At 51.1% G+C, this 15483-nt stretch overlaps 1 protein-coding gene across 2 annotated transcripts in view; it reads left to right on the forward strand.

Moving 5' to 3' along the window:
• UBA1 (ubiquitin like modifier activating enzyme 1) overlaps positions 1-15483 on the forward strand; it is a 293145-nt gene that overhangs the window by 82286 nt on the left and 195376 nt on the right. For both annotated transcript variants that reach the window (XM_069209518.1, XM_069209517.1), the window contains exons 13-14: positions 10876-10956; positions 11447-11599. In XM_069209518.1, coding sequence (XP_069065619.1) covers positions 10876-10956; positions 11447-11599 — 234 coding nt within the window. The remainder of the gene's footprint in view (positions 1-10875; positions 10957-11446; positions 11600-15483) is intronic.

Raw genomic sequence — 15483 nt, forward strand, 5'->3', positions numbered from 1 at the left:
AAGCTATTTTCAAGGTGACAGTGCAAAAATCAACAGTTCCTGGGGAAGGTAAGTAAAGGTTAGATTAGGAGGTAAGTAAAACACTTACAAATCTCAGTCCTGGGGCATAGGCAGCTCACCGTTGGGGGGTTCAAGGCAACCCCAAAGTTACCACACCAGCAGCTCAGGGCCGGTCAGGTGCAGAGGTCAAAGAGGTGCCCAAAACACATAGGCGCCTTTGTAGAACAGGGGTGCTCCGGTTCCAGTCTGCCAGCAGATAAGTACCTGCGACCTCTGGGGGCAGACCAGGGGGGGTTTGTAGCGCACTGGGGGGGAGGGGGGGGGGACAAGTAGGCACACAAAACGCACCATCAGTGGCACAGGGACGGCCGGGTGCAATGTGCAAACCAGGCATCTGGTTTTGTATAGGTTTCTATGGAGGGACCTGGGGGGTCACTCTAGCGGTGCAGGCAGGCACGGGGGAGGGGCTTCTCGGGACAGCCACCACCTGGGCAAGGCAGAGGGTTTTGGGGGGTCAGTCCTGTTTCGAAGTTCGGTTCCTTCAGGTCCTGGGGGCTGCGGGTGCAGTGTTGGTTCCTGGCGTCTGGTCCCTTGTTACAGGCAGTTGCGGTCAGGGGGAGCCTCTGGATTCTCTCTGCAGGTGTCGCTGTGGGGGCTCAGGGGGGTCGTCTCTGGTTACTCACGGGCTCGCAGTCGCCGGGAAGTCCTCCCTGAGGTGTTGGTTTTCTGCAGGTCGAGCCGTGAAGTCTTTGGAAGTTGCTTCTTTGTTGCAAAGAAGTAGCTGGTTTTGAACAGGGCCGCTGTTCACTGGAGTTTCTTGGTCCTGTAGTCCAGGGCAGTCCTCTGAGGCTTCAGAGGTTGCTGGTCCCTGTTGGATTCGTCGCTGGAGCAGGTTTTCAAAGTTGGAGACAGGCCGGTAGGGCTGGGGCCAAATCAGTTGTTGTCTTTCTCCTTCTCTGCAGGCTTGTAGGTCAGCAGTCCTTTCTTCATGTTGCAGGAATCTGATTTCCTGGGATCTGGGGAGCTCCTAAATACTGAATTTAGGGGTGTTTAGGTCTGGGAGGGCAGTAGCCAATGGCTACGGTCCTTGAGGGTGGCTACACCCTCTTTGTTCCTCCTCCCTGTGGGGAGGGGGGCACATCCCTAATCCTATTGGGGGAATCTTCCAAACTCAAGATGCAGGGGTCACCTCGGCTCAGGACACCTTAGGGGCTGTCCTGACTGGTGGGTGACTCCTGCATGTTTTTCTCATCTCCTCCAGCCTTGCCACCAAAAGAGGGGGCAGTGGCCGGAGGGGCGGGCATCTCCACTAGCTGGGATACCCTGGGGCACTGTAACAAAAGGGGTGAGCCTTTGAGGCTCACCTCCAGGTGTTAGTTCCTGCAGGGTGAGCTTAGAAGCACCTCCACCCAGTACAGGCTTTGTTCCTGGCCACAGAGTGACAAAGGCACTCTCCCCATGTGGCCAGCAACATGTCTGGTGTGTGGCAGGCTGACAAACTGGACAGCCTACACTAGAAGTCGGGTAGGTATTCAGGGGCATCTCTAAGATGCCCTCTGGGTGTATGTTACAATAAATTGCTCACTGGCATCAGTGTGCATTTATTGTGCTGAGAAGTTTGATACCAAACTTCCCAGTTTTCAGTGTAGCCATTATGGAACTGTGGAGTTTGTGTTTGACAAACTCCCAGACCATATACTCTTAAGGCTACCCTGCACTTACAATTTCTAAGGTTTTGCTTAGACACTGTAGGGGCATAGTGCTCATGCGCATATGCCCTCACCTGAGGTATAGTGCACCGTGCCTTAGGGCTGTAAGGCCTGCTAGAGGGGTGACTTACCTATGCCACAGGCAGTGTGAGGTTGGCATGGCACTCTGAGGGGAGTGCCATGTCGACTTAGTCATTTTCTCCCCACCAGCACACACAAGCTGTGAAGCAGTGTGCATGTTCTGAGTGAGGGGTCCCCAGGGTGGCATAAGACATGCTGCAGCCCTTAGAGACCTTCCCTGGTATCAGGGCCCTTGGTACCAGGGGTACCAGTTACAAGGGACTTACCTGGGTGCCAGGGTTGTGCCGATTGTGGAGACAAAGGTACAGTTTAGGGAAAGAACGCTGGGGCCTTGTTAGCAGGCTCCCAGCACACTTTCAAATCATACTTCGCATCATCAAAGGCTAAAAGTTAGGGGGTAACCATGCTAAGGAGGCATTTCCTTACACTCAGTTAATGGCTAATTGGCTGTGATAAAGGAACCAAATAAGTCCTGACTCAGCTGTGTTTAGACAGTAATGCAGACTAGAGGTGTGATTCGATCTCCATGTAACTGCCTTAAAAATGTCTGAAATTGAAGCTCTGTTCAGCATTGCACTAAAGTGGGAAACATGTTCCTGAAGAGATGGAATTATAAATGAAACGCACCCATCTTAGTATGTACATACTCATTGCTGGTGAGTATACCTGTTCTCATATGCTATAATTTAATGAAGAGTTATTTACTGATATTCTTTGTCTTTGCAGTTAGTATGGCTTCACCCTTTGCATCCGTTTTATGAAATGACCAGTGATGGGGAGGTTGAATTTTAAAAGGAAGTTAAAAGGGAAATAGTTGATCTATATGAATCTTAGAACATTTTGTGTGAGCACTGACTCCACCCTTAGATTGTTCCCTCCACCCCCAAGTTCAGGCATGTTCTGTAACAGATCCAAAATTGACAGGTTCTCAGTGCTTTTTGTGGACCTAACAGTTGCTAACTTTGACACAGACAATTGGAGAACAATCTTTGTGGTTCCGTGTTCCACAGAAAATTTGCAAAATCCAAATTGGAGTCTTTTCAAGTGCAGCCAATCAGGATGTGAGCAGGTGTACAAGGGCAACAGATCAAACACCCATCCGTTTTTGCCCACAGTGCAACGCCAAGTATCCCTGGACTGATCACCAAGGCACCTGCAACCTTTACCTCACCCCTGAGCACAACAGAGCAGCCTTGTGAATCCTGTATCACCATTAGATGTAAGAAGATGCTATGGTACTGAAGGAAGAAGGTGTTGGGCACATGTGCAGATAGGCAGTCATCCATTGAGATGCCAGATGTTTACAGGGAAGACCTCCCTCAAAGTCTGCCACTTTGGCACTGGATCCAAAGGCGTATGCTCGCCTGCACTCAACACTGAAGGCTTCAGAGCCGAAATACCCTTTGATGCTTTTTGGACATCTACCTTCGGCTCCATCCAAGCCATGTTCAAAGGAGTTCGACCAAGACATCCTGTGGAAACTACAGGAGCATTTAGACACTGGCCAACAGAGGCTCCACATCCAGCTGAACATGGGCAGGATCCTAGATTAGCCTGCTCCTCTGTCCAAGGATCACCACAATTGGAGACATTTTCGAGGAGGCCCTCCATTGGATCAGAGGCCTAAGAAGCCTAGGCGTCAGGAGAGAGGCACCACTCTACTGCTGCATAGCCCTTCGAGGCCTGCTCCTCCTTCTCTTTCACCAATTTCTCTTCCTTCCTCCCCCTTCTCTTCCTACCTTCCTCTCCATCCCATCTATTTCTACCTCCCCCTTGCTGCCTGGGGGACCCTCACACATTCCCAAAAGGGATCTCCATATTCCGGGGATAGGAGCAGTCCAGCTTCCTGCTGTGGTCCACTCTGTCACCCAGGGCTCCTGACCCTTGGAATGAATATCCGGCAGATCCCCCAGCAGACACTGACCCGGACTTGTACTCCACAGAGCCCTAGCCCCCTCCCCCCTGATATTATCTCTTACTGCTAGGTTCGACACAGGGCGGCTGCTTTCCATAAAGTTAAAATGAACGTTTAGCCTGAAGATTTCCCTCTGGAAACCCTCTCCATTACACAGAGGTCCCTTCATTGTTTGCCCATGTTGAAAGGCATGCACAAGCCTTCAAAGGGCCTGTGAAAGCCAAAGTAATCACATCCCAAGTTGACAAAGTTTAAGGTTTCTCTCTCAGATTTGGGAACTCCACCCCCAGACCTTACTCTAGGTTTCCAACGGTAGGGATTCCCTCACATAGACCTGTTTGCTATTGCCAAAAATGCCCAAACATTGTCACTAGGTTACTACATCCACGGTGCATGGGCAACACCCTATTGATGAGCTGGTCAGGGGTATTTGTGTAGGCTTTTCTGCCTCTCCTGCTCATCCTGTTCTTAGTTTGCAAGCAGAGGGAGGCATTTACCCATATATATATATATATATTTTGTTCAGCCCCAACCTGGGTGTGCCTGTCTTGGTGCTCCCTGCAGCTGGAACGTTTTCTAGTTTCTCATGAGAAGTTTCCCCACAGGCCATACCCCATCATTTCTAACACAAAATCACAGTACCCTTCAACACTCCAGTCCTCCGCAACTTAATCTTGCGATGTGGCTCCTGAGTGAGGTCTTAGTTTGGTTAGCATAACCTGTCAAAGGAATGCATATTCATTTTTCGTTAAGTATGTAGACCTAATACCAGGGCCTGCAATGTGGCAAAATAGAAGCACTTTGTGCAATATTGTCATCCAAAACCTAGCAATCTTCTAGCAGTCAGTACAATACCTTGTCTGCAAGGCATTGTCTATTACCTACTTTGCCTTCAGCAGTCAGGCCTTGCCTACATCTCCATTCACTTACATATGGTTGCTGTGGCTGCTTACCCAATAGTCAGCACACTTTGCTATTTAGAGTACCAGTGGGAAGACTTTAAGCGGGTAATCCCAACCCGGGTGGCCCCATGCTTTGGTGTGGAATCTAAAGTGTGCTAACTAGGCTTGTGGCCCTCCTTTTGAGCCCCTTCACTCTTGGCAGCCTCACTTTCTGGAAGTTGGCCTACCTTGTAGCTATCACCTCCCTCGGGTGAGTCAGTGAGGTATGCGCTCTCATCTTGGAGTAGCCTTTCTTCTAAGTCCATCCAGGCAGGGTGGTCCTTTGGGGTAAGTCACCCCTCTAGCAGGCCTGTAAGGAAATGCCTCCTTGGCATGGTTACCCCCTGACTTTTTGCCTTTGCTGATGCTATGTTTTGAATTGAAAGTGTGCTGAGGCCTGCTAACCAGGCCCCAGCACCAGTGTTCTTTCCCTAACCTGTACTTTTGTTTTACACAATTGGCACACCCTGGCATCCAGGTAAGTCCCTTGTAACTGGTACCCCTGGTACCAAGGGCCCTGATGCCAGGGAAGGTCTCTAAGGGCTGCAGCATAGCTTATGCCACCCTGGGGACCCCTCACTCAGCACAGACACACTGCTTGCCAGCTTGTGTGTGCTGGTGAGAACAAAACGAGTAAGTCGACATGGCACTCCCCTCAGGGTGCCATGCCAACCTCACACTGCCTATGCAGTATAGATAAGTCACCCCTCTAGCAGGCCTTACAGCCCTAAGGCAGGGTGCACTATACCATAGGTGAGGGCACCAGTGCATGAGCACTGTGCCCCTACAGTGTCTAAGCAAAACCTTAGACATTGTAAGTGCAGGGTAGCCATAAGAGTATATGGTCTGGGAGTCGGTCAAACACGAACTCCACAGCACCATAATGGCTACACTGAAAACTGGGAAGTTTGATATCCAACTTCTCAGCACAATAAATGCACACTGCCAGTGTACATTTTATTGTAAACTACACCCCAGAGGGCACCTTAGAGGTGCCCCCTGAAACCTTAACCAACTACCTGTGTAGGCTGACTGGTTCTAGCAGCCTGCCACACTCGAGACATGTTGCTGGCCCCACGGGGAGAGTGCCTTTGTCACTCTGAGGCCAGTAACAAAGCCTGCACTGGGTGGAGATGCTAACACCTCCCCCAAGCAGGAGCTGTCACACCTGGCAGTGAGCCTCAAAGGCTCACCCCTTTGTGCCAGCACAGCAGGACACTCCAGCTAGTGGAGTTGCCCGCCCCCTCCGGCCACGGCCCCCACTTTTGGCGGCAAGGCCGGAGAAAATAATGAGAATAACAAGGAGGAGTCACTGGCCAGTCAGGACAGCCCCTAAGGTGTCCTGAGCTGAAGTGACTCTAACTTTTAGAAATCCTCCATCTTGCAGATGGAGGATTCCCCCAATAGGATTAGGGATGTGACCCCCTCCCCTTGGGAGAAGGCACAAAGAGGGTGTACTCACCCTCAGGGCTAGTAGCCATTGGCTACTAACCCCCCAGACCTAAACACGCCCTTAAATTTAGTATTTAAGGGCTTCCCTGAACCTAAAACTTTAGATTCCTGCAACTAACAAGAAGAAGAGGACTGCTGAGCTGAAAAACCCCTACAGAGGAAGAACAGAGGACACCAACTGCTTTGGCCCCAGTCCTACCGGCCTGTCTCCTGCCTTCTAAAGAACCCTGCTCCAGTGACGCTTTCCCCAGGACCAGCGACCTCTGAATCCTCAGAGGACTGCCCTGCTTCAAGAGAAACAAGAAACTCCCGAGGACAGCGGCCCTGTTCCAAAAAGACTGCAACTTTGTTTCAGAGGAGCAGATTTAAAGACCCCTGCAATCCCCGCAAGAAGCGTGAGACTTGCAACACTGCACCCGGCGACCCCGACTCGACTGGTGGAGAACTAACACCTCAGGGAGGACCCTCCGGCGACTCCGAGACTGTGAGTAACCAAAGTTGTCCCCCCCTGAGCCCCCACAGCGACGCCTGCAGAGGGAATCCCCAGGCTCCCCCTGACCGCGACTGCCTGACTCTAAAATCCCGACGGCTGGAAAAGACCCTGCACCCGCAGCCCCCAGCACCTGAAGGATCGGAACTTCAGTGCAGGAGTGACCCCCAGGAGGCCCTCTCCCTTGCCCAGGTGGTGGCTACCCCGAGGAGCCCCCCCCCCCCCCCCCTTGCCTGCCTGCATCGCTGAAGAGACCCCTTGGTCTCCCATTGATTTACATTGGAAACCCGACGCGTGTTTGCACACTGCACCCGGCCGCCCCAGTGCCGCTGAGGGTGTACTTTTTGTGTGAGCTTGTGTCCCCCCCGGTGCCCTGCAAAACCCCCCTGGTCTGCCCTCCGAAGACGCGGGTACTTACCTGCTGGCAGACTGGAACCGGGGCACCCCCTTCTCCCCATTGAAGCCTATGCGTTTTAGGCACCACTTTGAACTCTGCACCTGACCGTCCCTGAGCCGCTGGTGTGGTGACTTTGGGGTTGCTCTGAACCCCCAACGGTGGGCTACCTTGGACCCCAATCTTAACCCCATAGGTGGTTTACTTACCTGCAAAACCTAACAATACTTTACCTCCCCCAGGAACTGTGAAAATTGCACTGTCCACTTTTAAAACAGCTATTTGTGTTTTATGTGAAAAGTATATATGCTACTGTAATTATTCAAAGTTCCTAAAGTACTTACCTGCAATACCTTTCAAATGAGATATTACATGTAGAATTTGAACCTGTGGTTCTTAAAATAAACTAAGAAAAGATATTTTTCTATAACAAAACCTATTGGCTGGATTTGTCTCTGAGTGTGTGTACCTCATTTATTGTCTATGTGTATGTACAACAAATGCTTAACACTACTCCTTTGATAAGCCTACTGCTCGACCACACTACCACAAAATAGAGCATCAGAATTATCTCTTTTTGCCACTATCTTACCTCTAAGGAGAACCCTTGGACTCTGTGCATACTATTCCTTACTTTGAAATAGTGCATCTAGAGCCAACTTCCTACAAGGCCTTACAGCCCTAATGCAGGGAGCACTATACCACAGATGAGGGCATGGCTACACAATATGCCCCTACAGTGTCCTAGTCCATTCTTAGACATTGTAAGTGCAGTGTGACCATATTGAGTACACGGGCTAGGAGTTTGTCATGAACTCCACAGCTCCATGATGGCTCCACTAAAGATTGGGAAGTTTGGTATCAAACTTCTTAGCACAATAAACCCACACTGATGCCAGTTTGGGATTTATTGTAAAATGCACACATAGGGCATCTCTTTTACCAAACCCTTTATTGCAGGACTGACCAGTCGGTGCCAGCCTGCCGCTAACAGACAAGTTTGTGACCACATGGGGTGAGGGACTCTGTGCGCTCTGGGTTCAGAAACAAAGCCTGCTTTGGGTGGAGGTGCTTTACATCTCCTCCCTGCAGGAAGTGTAACACTTCAAAGGCTCCAGTCTCCTGTTACAGTGCCCAGGGCACTCCAACTAGTGGGGATGCCCGCCCCCAGACCAAGCTCCACTTTTGGCAGCAGGTCCAGTGGGGAAAATTAGGTAAAACAGGGAGGAGTGACCACTGCAGCTAGGACCACCTCTAAGGTGTCCAGAGCTGAAAGAACCACACAGTATTACAAAAATTAACTTACTTTATTTTAGTGACACAACTACTAAAATACTAGGTAGGCAACTCTCCAATAGGAGGTAAGTAAACACACTAATATATGTACATTAGCAATCAGAAATTGGCAGAAAAAGCAATAGAAAACAGTGAAAAGCAATAGGCAATACTGAGGGCCTAGTGGGAGACCAAACCATAAACTAAAAAGATGGAATGCGAAGGTCAGGTCCCAACCCAAGGAAGTGGAATTGCTAAAGGGAAGCTGAGGGTACTAGGGTGTGATACCCCCCCCCCCCTCCCCCACACCCCAAAGCGACCAGGAGAAAAGTGGCAAGTTACTGGTTCTACCCAAAGGACTTCAGAGAAGGATATCGCAAGACACAGACACGACTGCAAGAAACCAAAGGTGGATCCTGGAAGAGCAAGACCTGGAAAAGAAGGGGACCAAGTCCAGTTCATGTTGGAGTGTCCAGTGATGACAGGAGCTGCAACCCACCAGTCTGTGGATGCAAGAGTTGGTAGATGTTGAGATGAAGATGGTCAGCAATGCAGCACTGGAGCAGATTAAGAGTTACTGGGTGATGCAGTCGACGTCCCACACCGAATGAAGTATTGCAGTCTGTCTTTGGTGTGGGTAAAACCGCCAACAAGAAGAGGAGGCAGCCCCCACAGAAGACCCACAAGCAAGGAGCCCAGGAGTCTGAGAGATCCACGCAGCACACCTGAGGAAAAAGCTCACCTCGCAGGAGATGCACGCAGAGGGCTGTGCATAACAGGGAAGGGTGCTGGGAACTACACGGAGCCTGAAGATCCCTTGAAGGTGATGCCAACAAGCATTGGTAGCTGCAAGAGACGCGTTAAAGGGGGTACTATCCTGGGTGGGATGGCAAGGGCTTATCTTCACCAAAGTTGGACATCTGGCAGAGAGGACCAAGAGGACCACTCCAGCCCCCCCATGATGCAGGGTCCACGCAGCTCAGGATGAGAGGAGATCCACCCAGCCGGTCATTGTTGCATTTGGTGCCTGCGGGTGCAGGGAAAGTGACTCCTTCACTCCAAGAGATATTACTTCTTGCTTCTTGTGCAGGCTGAAGACTTGCCGCACAGAGAGGATGCACAGCCGGGGAAATGTTGCAGTTGCTGAAAGGAGCCGGAGAAACAATGTTGCAGAGCTGAGTCACTGCTGTAGCTGCAGATTGTAGATTCCTGTGGAGTCCAGTTACGGTTCCAGTGGCCAGAAGTCGAAGTAAACGTTGCAGAGGAGTCCTGCTGGAGTCTTGCATGTCGAATATGAGGACCCATCCAAGAGGGGGAGACCCTTAATAGCCCTGGAAGGGGAATTGGTGACCTAGCCAGGTGACACCTATAGGGAGGAGGCTGTGATGTGACCTGGCCACTGAGATGCTCCCAGGGGCCTCTGCTTACCTTGGATTCAAGATGGCAGAACCCCTTTGGAGGAGCTCTTGGCACCACCCCTAGGGTGGTGATGGACAGAGGAGTGGTCACTCCCCTTTCTGTTGTCCAGTTTCGCACCAGAGCAGGGACTGGAGGTCCATGAACCGGTGTAGACTGGCTTATGGAAGGAGGACACCAAATGTTCCCTTCGAAGCATACCAGTGGCTTGGGGAGGCTACCCCTCCCAAGCCATGAAACACCTATTTCCAAAGGGAGAGGGTGTTACCTCTCTATCAAAGGAAATCCTTTGTTCTGCCTTCCTTGGCTTGATCATATCAAGCAGCAGAAGGGCAGAAGCCTGTCAGTGTTGGCAGCAGTTTGGGCTGCTCCGAAACCCCTAGAAGACAGTTCATAGCAATGTTGGGGGGTCCTCTAAAGAGCCCCCAAAGTGCTTGGAATCTACTTCCAATACTGGCAACAGTATTTGGGTATGATTCCAACATGTTTGATACCAACCATGCTTAGGTTTGGAGTTACTATTACGTAGCTGGACACTATGTCCAGTACATGCATAAAATGATGTCCCCGTACAGTCCATGAAAATGGCACAGGAGTTCGTGGGGGCACTTCTGCTAGTGTAGGAGTGCCCTCACACACAGGTACTTGCACACTGCCATCTGGGCTAGAAGGGCCTGCCATAGGGGTGACTTATAGTGACCTGGTGCAGTGCCCTAAGGTGAAAAAGGGTGCATGCGCGCTTTTACGCAGACTGCAAAGGCAGGCCTGCAGAACACTCTGCATGGGCCCGCCATGGGTGGCACAATACATGCCGCACCTCATTGGGATGCCCTGGTACCCCAATGCCCTGAGTACCTATGTACCATATACTTGGGACTTGAATGTGGGTAATGGGGTGGAGTAAAAATGGTACAAGTTACCAAGTTAGAAGGGCGAGAGCATAATCACTGGGGTCCTGATTAGCAGGATCCCAGTCAACACAGTCAAACACACTTGCAACATGCAGAAAATGGTGGTAACCATGCCACGAAAGAGGTTACTTTCCTACAGTCAAGTAAAAATGGGTAGTACAATTCACTGTTTATGTGGCTGGCAGTTCCAAATGCTTGCTGCATTTTTCACTTCATCTCCTTTTAAGGGTTGGTGTAGATCAAAAATAGTTATTTTCTAACTTATTGAAATTTTTTCCCTTCCTTCCACAGAGGAACTCTCGCTATGATGGTCAAATTGCAGTTTTTGGATCAGACATGCAGGAGAAACTAGGCAGACAGAAATATTTTCTTGTAAGTTTGTGAATTTGAGTAGCTGGAACTAAAGGAACCTGCTGTTCTATCACTGTGTAACAAACTCTTTCACTGAATGTCTATTAATTTAACTTGATTCAAGATACAGGGCCTGCATAACGGCCTTGCCTCACTGTGTGTAGGGACTTCATAATTGTCAGGTTCAATGTTGAAGGTAAAGTGACATGCACTCCACATCTGTACTGTGATGTGCTGCTTTATAGTTTTGTAATTTTTCTTTAACTGGAAAAATAATTATGCTTTTATTTTGCTGTTTTGCATATTTAATGGCGCTCTTACAGTTTAACATTCATGAGATTCTACATTACTGGCACAAACAGTGTTTGCTTTGAGGAATTGTGGAGATAGCCCGGTTCGCTTATCCATCTTTACATTGTTATTTAAAGAACTTATGTGTGACATCCATTTGTGTCTTGAAGCTCCCCCCCCAGTCACACTTTTTTAATTGATGCTATTTCCTTCTCCACAGGTCGGGGCTGGTGCCATTGGTTGCGAGCTTCTGAAGAACTTTGCCATGATTGGTCTGGCTGCTGCAGGGGGTGAAATCACAGTGACTGACATGGACACTATTGAGAAGTCCAACCTCAACCGACAGTTCCTATTCAGGCCTTGGGATGTCACGGTTAGCTCAACTGCACAATGTTGTCTGACTTCGTCTGGTTGCTAAAACGCAGAGTGTTAAATTGTTTTATCAGCATCTGTAAGGAAATGCCTCCTTGGCATGGTTGCCCCCTGACTTTTTGCCTTTGCTGATGCTATGTTTACAATTGAAAGTGTGCTGAGGCCTGCTAACCAGGCCCCAGCACCAGTGTTCTTTCCCTAACCTGTACTTTTGTATCCACAATTGGCAGACCCTGGCATCCAGATAAGTCCCTTGTAACTGGTACTTCTAGTACCAAGGGCCCTGATGCCAAGGAAGGTCTCTAAGGGCTGCAGCATGTCTTATGCCACCCTGGAGACCTCTCACTCAGCACAGACACACTGCTTGCCAGCTTGTGTGTACTAGTGAGGACAAAACGAGTAAGTCGACATGGCACTCCCCTCAGGGTGCCATGCCAGCCTCTCACTGCCTATGCAAGTATAGGTCAGTCACCCCTCTAGCAGGCCTTACAGCCCTAAGGCAGGGTGCACTATACCATAGGTGAGGGTACCAGTGCATGAGCATGGTACCCCTACAGTGTCTAAACAAAACCTTAGACATTGTAAGTGCAGGGTAGCCATAAGAGTATATGGTCTGGGAGTTTGTCAAACACGAACTCCACAGCACCATAATGGCTACACTGAAAACTGGGAAGTTTGGTATCAAACTTCTCAGCACAATAAATGCACACTGATGCCAGTGTACATTTTATTGCAAAATACACCCCAGAGGGCACCTTAGAGGTGCCCCCTGAAACTTAACCGACTATCTGTGTAGGCTGACTAGTTCCAGCAGCCTGCCACACTAGAGACATGTTCCTGGCCCCATGGGGAGAGTGCCTTTGTCACTCTGAGGCCAGTAACAAAGCCTGCACTGGGTGGAGATGCTAACACCTCCCCCAGGCAGGAGCTGTGACACCTGGCGGTGAGCCTCAAAGGCTCACCCCTTTGTCACAGCACCGCAGGACACTCCAGCTAGCGGAGTTGCCCGCCCCCTCCGGCCCCCACTTTTGGCGGCAAGGCCGGAGAAAATAATGAGAATAACAAGGAGGAGTCACTGGCCAGTCAGGACAGCCCCTAAGGTGTCCTGAGCTGAGGTGACTCTAACTTTTAGAAATCCTCCATCTTGCAGATGGAGGATTCCCCCAATAGGATTAGGGATGTGACCCCCTCCCCTTGGGAGGAGGCACAAAGAGGGTGTACTCACCCTCAGGGCTAGTAGCCATTGGCTACTAACCCCCCAGACCTAAACACGCCCTTAAATTTAGTGTTCAATGGCATCTGTCGCTGTAGATACACATGGTATGCATTATCTCGCCATCTGGTGTTGGGTCGGAGTGTTACAAGTTGTTTTTCTTCGAAGAAGTGTTTTCGAGTCACTGGACCGAGTGGCTCCTCCTTCTGTGCTCATTGCGCATGGGCGTCGACTCCATCTTCGATTGTTTTCTTTCCGCCATCGGGTTCGGACGTGTTCCTGTCGCTCCGAGTTTCGGAACGGAAAGATAGCTGAAAACGGAAGATTTTCGACGGTATCGTTGCGATCCGGTTCGAGATAAACACATACGACAACGCATTGAACATCGAAGCGCTTCGGTGCCCTTCGGGGTAGATTTCGGCACACCGTCGGGGCCTAGTCGGCCCGACCGCGTGGAGAACAACGCCGATGGAACGGACCCCGTTTCGATTCTGCCCAGAATGCCACAACAAATATCCTTATACGGACCAACACTCGGTCTGTAACCTGTGCCTGTCACCCGAGCACAGCGAAGAATCCTGTGAGGCCTGTCGGGCGTTCCGGTCCCGAAAAACTCTGCGCGACCGTCGAGCGAGAAGACTGCAGATGGCGTCCACGCCAAAAGAGCATCGACAGTTCGAGACAGAAGAGGAACAGGAGGAATCCTTTTCCATCCAGGATTCAGACTCCGACGAACTCGACCATCCAAAAACAGTGAGTAAGACGTCGAGATCAGAAATTAAAAAAGGCAAAAAGGCCCAGGGGACGCCACTGCCAACCGGCCATGGCTCAACCCAAATTCACGGTGACCAACAATCTGCACCGAAAAAGGCCCATTCAGTGTCGAGATCGTCCGACTCCGGTCGAGACACTGGCACGCAGCCTCCTCGGGACCGAGAGAGTGCTAAAGAGAAGCATCGACACCGAGAGTTCGGTGTCGACACGGATCGACGCCGAGACAGTGGCGCCGAAGATCATAGAGGCCAAGATTTTTCGGCACAAAAGAAGAGGAAGGTTACCTCGGAGCCGAAAAAACAAACAACAGGGTTTTCGGAGCCGAAAAAAGCACCAACAGACCCAGTTTCTGATGGATACAACTACCTGTGGATTCCTCACCTCATGAATACTCCCATGGCGCCAGCATTCTACGGAAATCTTCTTACTAGTCTCTGCACGTCGACGAGGACGTCACTGTCTCGCACGCGACGCCGTCTGACGTCATACAGGCAATAAGAGGTCCTCGACGACGTGCGGACGTCAGTTCCCTTTTTTCCGTGCATTCGAAACGGTTATCTTCGAGGGAGCAACTGTTACTCTTGCGGTTACAGTGTATATCTTGCTGCGTACTCTTTCTCTGTGGAAATAATGTCGCAGAGAAAGTCTGGATTTAAGCCTTGTCGTGAGTGTGGAGGCAAGATGTCGGTGACGGATCCTCATTCCGATTGCCTTTGGTGTTTGAGCTCCGACCACGACGTCTCGACTTGTGATTCGTGTCAGCACATGAATCCGAAGGCCATTAAAGAACGCGAGGCGAAGCTGTTTATGGCCAAGTCAAAGGAGAAGCATCACAAGAAAAAGTCTTCTCCAAGACATCGGCGTCATCGAGACTCCCGGCGCCGTAGAGAATCTCAGCGTCATTCAAGGGAGGCTCGTTCCAGGTCTCCGGATCGGCGCCGGAGGACATGGGAGGTCAGCCCCACGGTGACGCCGCATCCTTCGACGCCGTTGCTCTCTCCGACGTCTCCAACTTCGCCTGGACAGGCGTCGGTGATTGAGGTATTGGAGCCTCAGGTGTTTTCTCCGGCGCAGACGCCGAGGTCGGGGTCGCCTCCGAGTCAGGCACCCCAGTATCCGGCTTTTCCCACCCCTGGAGCCGATAGTTCCGCATTCTTGAATGCGATGTATGCCATCTTCCAACAGATGGCTCCAGGGGGTGCTCCGGCTGGGCCTTTGGCCTTTTCTTTGGGTGATCCTGCGCCTCTTCGGCCGGCACCCTTTATGCCCTTTCTCCCGTTTGGGAACGTGGGCTCGGCGCCAGTGTCGGCGCCGGTGGCCGCTCCGATGGCTTCGGAGGGATTGGCCCCAGGGATTTCCATCCCGTCGACGTCGAGATTTCGGCCTGTGACTCCGGTGGGTCCATCCGTTTCATCTGCTCTTCAGTCGGCGCCGAAGTTACCTGTGGCGCCGGATGCGGCGTCGGTGGCTTCGGAAGATCGGCGCCGATCTCCGACTTCGGCGGAAGTGTTGTCGACTCCGCGGATTGAGCAACGACTGCATTCAAGGAGGTGTGCTCTCCGGGTACTAGAGGAGCAGGAGTACCAACGAGCCCTAGAGGAAGGAGAGCTAGAGGACTCGGGTGATGGGCTGCGTGGACTGGAGTCTGCCAGTGGGCTGGACACTTCCCCTGAGTGGGACCTTTCGTCCCCGGGGGAATATACCGAGGAAGCTGCTTCCTTTCATACAGTGGTACGGAAGGCAGCTAGTTTTTTGGACCTGCCTTTGCCGGTGGTGGAGGCGAAACAAAACCTTTTGACAGAGGTGTTGCATCCGGCCTCAGCCGCGGCGGAGCCTCTATTACCTTTTAATGACGCTCTGCTGGATCCGGTTTTAGAGGTGTGGAAGAAGCCGGCATC

The sequence above is a fragment of the Pleurodeles waltl genome, chromosome 10 (genome assembly GCF_031143425.1).
Source record: "Pleurodeles waltl isolate 20211129_DDA chromosome 10, aPleWal1.hap1.20221129, whole genome shotgun sequence".
NCBI classification, from domain to species: Eukaryota; Metazoa; Chordata; class Amphibia; order Caudata; family Salamandridae; genus Pleurodeles; species Pleurodeles waltl.